This window comes from Mus pahari, chromosome 14 (genome assembly GCF_900095145.1).
Source record: "Mus pahari chromosome 14, PAHARI_EIJ_v1.1, whole genome shotgun sequence".
Lineage (NCBI taxonomy): Eukaryota > Metazoa > Chordata > Mammalia > Rodentia > Muridae > Mus > Mus pahari.
In genome coordinates, this window is record NC_034603.1 from 28,839,162 (window position 1) to 28,846,059 (window position 6,898).

The 6,898-nt window shown below is 46.3% G+C and overlaps 1 protein-coding gene across 3 annotated transcripts in view; it reads right to left on the reverse strand.

Annotated features, from left to right (window-relative positions):
• Shmt1 (serine hydroxymethyltransferase 1) overlaps positions 1-6,898 on the reverse strand; it is a 23,199-nt gene that overhangs the window by 947 nt on the left and 15,354 nt on the right. For all 3 annotated transcript variants that reach the window (XM_029545756.1, XM_029545757.1, XM_021211862.1), the window contains 3 exons: positions 4,589-4,705; positions 2,870-2,992; positions 316-432 (listed from right to left, as the gene is read on the reverse strand). In XM_029545756.1, the coding sequence (XP_029401616.1) occupies positions 316-432; positions 2,870-2,992; positions 4,589-4,705 (357 nt within the window). The remainder of the gene's footprint in view (positions 1-315; positions 433-2,869; positions 2,993-4,588; positions 4,706-6,898) is intronic.

The following is a 6,898-nucleotide window of genomic DNA, read 5'->3' on the forward strand; positions in this document are numbered from 1 at the left end:
AAAAAAAAAAAAACAAAACAAAAAAGAACAAAAAAAGAATTATATGGGCCACTGTGTCACCTATGAGTAGTCCTTTGTGGTATGGCCCTGGGTCCTTCAGAGGCTTAACATCTGTTAAGGCCTGATACAAGAAATGCTACTTGTTTTTAAAGAGCCTCTGCCTCTTTTACCAGCAGTGCCACTCAATTAGCCTTTTCTGTTCTTCCCCTACCATGGTCTGTGTAGCTAAGCTGAACACTTTCCTCAACTGCAACAGTGGCTGAAACAAACACAGACAGGATGACTGTGGAAGGGAAAAGCACGGAGGAGTCTCACCTGGGCAGGTATTCTTGTTGCAGGCGATAGAACAGGCTTCTAGCACTTTCTCAGCCCTTCCGCCATCAGTACCCTTAGAACGCAGATCCATTAGGATCAAGTGATTATCTGAGCCACCTGGAAACAAATGAACAGAATGGAGTACTAGAGGTTGACCACACAAGGAAAGAACCTGCTGCTATGAAGAGAGGTCAGCAGACATGTTCCAGATCTAACCTGGAAGAGGACAGGAGCTCTTATAAATGGCAGAGGGTGTAGACAAAGGGACATGAAGCTGCTCCTGTGAACATCCAGCAGCTTCCGGAGCTCAGACTGCCTGTACCATGACATGACAGAGGCCCACACAGACGCAAGAGCACTCAGTTTTTCATATTCTGTTAAAAAATGACCTAGGTAAATGTCCTACCACAGAGCTACATTCCCAAGCCCCTTTTTTTTTTTTTTTTTTTTTTTTTAAGATTTATTTAAGTACACTGTAGCTGTCTTCAGACACTCCAGAAGAGGGCGTCAGATCTTGTTATGGATGGTTATGAGCCACCATGTGGTTGCTGGGATTTGAACCCAGGACCTTTGGAAGAGCAGTTGGGTGCTCTTACCCACTGAGCCATCTCACCAGCCCCTCCCAAGCCCTTCTGAAGCCAATTTTAAGAGGTTCCTTCTGGGACAGGCGTGGTATCGCATGTTTTTAATCAATCCCAGCACTAGGGAGGCAGAGGCAGGTGGATTTGAGGCCAGCTGGGAGTTCCAGCTGAGACTTTGCCTTAAACAACAAAACAAAAAGAGCTCCTCTTAGGTGGCTGGAGTAGTAAGTAGGGATTCAATTAATCATGCAGATGGAGTAATGACCAACACGTTCAGAAGGTTCTGTGCTTTTGTTCCAAACCCCATGAGGCTGGTAATACAGACGAAAGATCCATCATTGAAAATGCTGAGACCAGCGCTGGAGAGATGGCTCAGAGGTTAAGAGCACTGAATGCTCTTCCAGAGGTCCTGAGTTCAATTCCCAGCAACCACATGGTGGCTCACAATCATCTATAATGGGGTGTGATGCACTCTTCTGTCATGGAGGCATACATGCAAATAGAACACTTACATACATAAAATACATAAATTTAAAGATTGCTGAGACCAACCAGCAGCAGTGTTTTAGATCTGAGGGCTTTTTCTTTCACATTTTAGAACATTTGCCAGACCTTATTCACTCAACATCACTAAACATAAAAATTCTAAAATGTTTTAGGCATCTGGCTTGTGTGCAAAGCCTCCTGATTTTTAAAGAGATGCTCAGGATGTCTTAGTGACACAGACAGTGCTAATATTCGGGTCTTAAGTGCTCCCTAAAAGTTCATGGTCTATTCTAGCATTATCAAAAGGTGACAAATCTGTGAGAGATGGGCCTGCTGCTGGACATGGTGGCGCATGCCTAGATCATACCCAGTATTCAGAAATTCAAAATAAAATCTGCCCCCACCTCTGCCAAAAACAGACTTAGAAGGTCTTTAAGTCACTGGAAGACTAGGGTCTCAGCCTTTTCTCTTTCTTGTTCCCTGGCCATGAGCTAAACAGCTGTGCTCTACCATAAGCTCCTACCATGACATGCTATCCAAAAGCAAAGGGATTATTTGGGTTAATCAACTATGGACATTACAGGACAGATGCTCCAAAAGTAAGCAACTGTCTGTGTAAACTGAGCATTCAGGCACTTATTACAGACACAGCTGGCTAACAGATGGCTACAGAATGCTCCAAGTAATAGCGGCAAGTCATAAACAAGTTTGAGCCTCTAGTTCCTTCCACTTTGAACTTACTTTTTTTTTTTAAGATTTATTTATTTATAATGTATACAATATTCTGTCTGTATGTATGCCTACACATCAGAAGTGGGCACCAGATCTCATTATAGATGGTTGTGAACCACCATGTGATTGCTGAGACTTGAACTCAGGACCTCTGGAAAAGCAGACAGTGTTCACCTCCAAACCATCTCTCCAGTCCTACTTTTACCAGGGTTGGGCCTTGGCAGACCACTTCTCACTTCAGCCGCAGGCTGTGCTACAGGAATGATTTCAAAGTCTGCAGCCTAGTTTTGCACAGACAAGTCCACATATTTGCTGACCAGCTTCTATCAGCTAACATTCTGGAATCTCTGGGGCCCAATGAAAGAAAACTGACTGGCATGTCATAAGGTGTGGGATTCAAATTTTATACTTAATACTTGGCAAGAACCAGGGAGTGTGCTGGCCTCATGGATGATGAGAGACATGTTCAGAATTAGAGGGATGCTGCCTGTCTACAAATCAGTGACAGCTGAAACCTGACATCTCTCACGTGAGCCTCAGCTGTTCCCAGAGTATGCAGTATCCGTATCAGGTGTCAAATGGCAGCTACTAAGGTACACAGAAGGGAAAGACCTACAGCTGGGGACATGCTATCTGCGGTGGCCAGAGTCACTGCAGAGGCGGTGGACCACACTCTGACCAGATGGACCAAGAGGCAGATCGGTACATCCACCCAACATAGGAGTGTAGCCCAGCGCTCTGTGCATTCGCTGTACCTGTGACTATTTTGTAGCCTAGCTCTGTGAGCGCATCAGACAGAGCCCTGCAGTTGGCCAACACCTGGAGCTGGTAGATTTTGAATTCTGTAGTCATGGCTTGCTTCAGGGCCACAGCAACACCTGATTAAAGAGACAGATTTAAAAACAGGTTGTGACTCAGGAGCAGATCTTGTTTTCAAGGCCTGGAGTCTATAAACACACACACACACACACACACACACACACACACACACACACACCCCTGGGTGCCCAATTATTTACTTTAGTCTTTTTTTTTTTTTTTTTACAGTGCTAGGGACAGAACCCAGGGTCATGGACTGTGCTACACTCCCATAGCCCTTAATTACCCTGCCACCCCTGCAGACCTCACTGAAGTCATTCTCTAAGGACAGTTTTGGAGGTAATCTTATCTCTAGGGATGGAAGCCCAGTGGTAATCTGATTACCACAAGAATGGATTTTAGTCCTTTTTTATGCTGGATATATGAAAATGATTCTTTGTATGAACAAGGTCAGTATCTTCTGTAATGACACCCTGAGTCACAGGAGGGTTGGCTTGCTTTCCTCACTACTTAGGTGCTTGACACCCTTGTAATGACTCCTGGGGACCATCTGACTACAAAGCACAAGAATCAGAGCACCATGAAAGTCCGTGTACCCAAGCCCTGGTATGGAGCCTTCTGTCTGCTTGCTACAAGCACACATTGGTGCTTAGGCACCGGCAGAGCCAGCATAGGACTTGGGCAGCAAGATCTATGAGAGCTAAACATACAAGCACAGTAGATAAATCTGAAAATCAGCCGAGGGCCTACTACGTGCCATAATCCAGGCCTCCTCTCTACACTGATGTCCTGCATTGAGTTAAACTGGCTTCAGACTCACTGGACTCGAGATTCTCCCCACTGCTGCCTTTTCCTTTCTAAAGCTGGGATCACAGGTACGTGCTGAGCCTCTGCCCCGCTTTAATGTGGATGGGTCATTGGCTTTCATAGATGTCTATGTATCAATTGCATGCCTGGTGCCTGCAGAGACCACAAGAGACTATTGGATCCCCTGGAATTGGAGTTAGAGATGGTTATGAACACCCAAGGATGCTGGGAAATGAACCAGGTTCTCTGGAAGAAAAGATGGCTCTGCAGTTAAGAGCACTGACTGCTTTTTCCAATCTCAGTGTACACACTGATGTCTTACCTGAGAAACCCCACCTTGTCCTGAGTGCCAGTCAGCCCAATAACAGCAAGATGACTCAGACTGGCACAGGTATTGAATCGCATAGGCGATTCAAACAGAATTACAAGGGAGTCGACAAAGCTCCTTTGGAACCCAGAAGTTACCTCTGTAGTCAGGGTTCAAGATGCAAGAGTCATAATAAGGGAGTCACTACAGAAGAGAAGCAGCTCGTCCTGTAGGGTTGGTCCCCGTTTTTCTTCACTGAAGGCCATACTCTTCTTTCAGATATTTTCCCGACTGCAGTTTACCTATAGTTCCACCTGAGTGGAACAGACACTTCTCTCCTGTTCCAACCTTGAACCACTTTGTACCACCTCCACTTTCCTGGGTCATCTCCTACACAGACACTGTCACCTACGATCATTCTCTAGCATGGAAGTCCAGGAACATCTTTTGAAGGACAGGCAAGATGGGACTTCTGGACTTCCTGGGGCTGTGATGGCTAGGGTGCAACCAAAAGGCTCTACATTAGATCTGGTGACGTTACCAGCAATGGCATGGTTGTGAGGACCCCCCTGAAGGCCTGGGAACACGGCAGAGTTGATGAGGGACTCCAGTTCATAGTAAGTCTCTTTGCCAGTCTTGGGATCCACACTGCGCACACCTGGTAAAGAAACTAGAATGTTAACAGACTGACAAGTTTCTTACAACTCACAGCCAAACTGATACGAGGGGTCAGTCACACCTCAGCCCTGACTGGTTCCGAGGAAAGCTGTTTTACAAGGCCATACCAAAGGGCCCCTATGGACGGATGACTGGCTGGACTGCTGATTTCAGATGCACACCTGCCCCTGCCCCTGCCCTCTGCCCCCAATGTCAAAACACAGTCTTGCTTTGCATCTCTGGCTAACAAGGAACACACTATGTAGACAAGGCTGTCCTCAATCATAAGATCTGCCTGCCTATGCCTCACAAATGCTAGGATTAAAGGTGTGAACCACCACACTTGGCCCCCTTTTTCCTTAATTTAAACTAAAAACCACAAATCTAGCAAGGACATAGTAGTACACAACTTTAATTCCAGCTCTTGGGAGGCACAGGCAGGTAGACCTCTGTGAGTTGTGGACAGCCTCGTATACAGAGCAAGTTCCAAGACACCCAGGACTACATAAGAGAAACACTGTCTCAAAAAACAAAATTCCCACAAATCTATTATTGTCTGTGGGCATAGTAACATGTGTGGACGCACAATGCAAAAGTCAGAGGGCAACTTTGTGGAGTTGGTTCTCTGCTTCCGTTACAGATCTTGGGGGTTGAACCCAGTCACTGGGTTGTGTGGAAAGTTTCTCTACCCACTGAGCTATTTCAATGGCCCAACAGTTTCTTCTGATGACAACTTTTCTTAACAACACATTATTAAGCTATTATTATGAGATCTCTAAAATGAAAGGAGAAATATTCCTGAGAAGGTCAAACCCTCTACTTCATCTTCAAAAACAGAGGCCAAAAGGACAGGGTGAGGGCAGCAAGGACGGGGTGAGGGCAGCAATGCTCAGCAGACTGCTCACAAGAGAAGTTAACAGTAAAGATAAAGATAATGCTCAGCCAGTGGAACATTGAAAGATAATGCTCACCACTAACCATAGAGTTTCTGGGAGGCCAAGGGACGGCTATGGGAGCACTTTGTGTAAACTCTCCCCAAAAGGGTGTGGAGGCATGGGAGCTACTGAGACACTCTCTGCCCTAGAGGTCAGGAACCAAGGTGACCTAAGATAACATGTTAACAGAAGAGGTCAGATCTGCCCTGGCTGGCTGAAGATCCACAACCCACGGCACACAGTAGACACACGAAAGGTCACCTTGGCAGGCAAAATACTGACTCAGAAATACCAACCCAGGAATATAGCTTGTGGCTCCCGTCTATAATCTGATCACTTGGGAGGGTGACACAAGAGGATTGCTTGTGCTACAGAATGAGATCCATCCAGTTCTAAACACAAAACAAGCCAACAATGACAAGCCAACAACTGCACAAAAGTCCACAGAGGCACGGCACCCAGGAGTAAGCAGGCACCTGACTGGGAAGTGTCCTCAGTAGGGTGGGGTGGGGAGTAAGGTAATAAGATCCTCCCAGGCCAAGTCACTCCAGAGGGCTATGTTGTTTCAGCAAGGCTATGGGTTACATAACCACCGGACTATGGATATGACTTAGACCAATGTGCCAACTCCAGAATAAGGGAATTATATGCAGAGCTAGGGTGTAAGGTATTGGGAAGAAATATAGCCTCCCTAAAATGATGAAACCATGCAGAGGTTAGATGTGTATTTGGGTTTTGTTTTTTTTTTTNGGGGGGGGGGGACAGGGTTTCTGTGTAGCCTTGGCTGTCCTGGAACTCACTCTGTAGACCAGGCTGGCCTCGAACTCAGAAATCTGCCTGCCTCTGACTCCCAAGTACTGGGATTAAAGGCGTGCGCCACCACCTGGCATGTGTATTTGTTTTATGCATGAAACAGTCTTACTACATAGCTCTGGCCAGCATAGAGCTTACTATATAGATCAGGCTACCTCTTAACTTGCAGCTGTCTCCTGCTTCTGCCTTCCATGTGCTGGGTTTACACATGTGCACCACCATGTCACACTTCCTGTATCAATATTTTATATAGCTCAATCCCTGGACCCTGTGGTAGGAGGAGAAAACCGACTCTCAAAAGGTCCCTCTGCTCTAGCTGCATATGTAGCAGAAGATGGCCTAATCGGCCTTCACTGGGAAGAGAGGCCCCTTGGTCTTGCAAACTTTATATAACCCAGCACAAGGGAAGGCCTGGGCCAAGTAGTGGGAGTGGGTGGGTAGGGGAG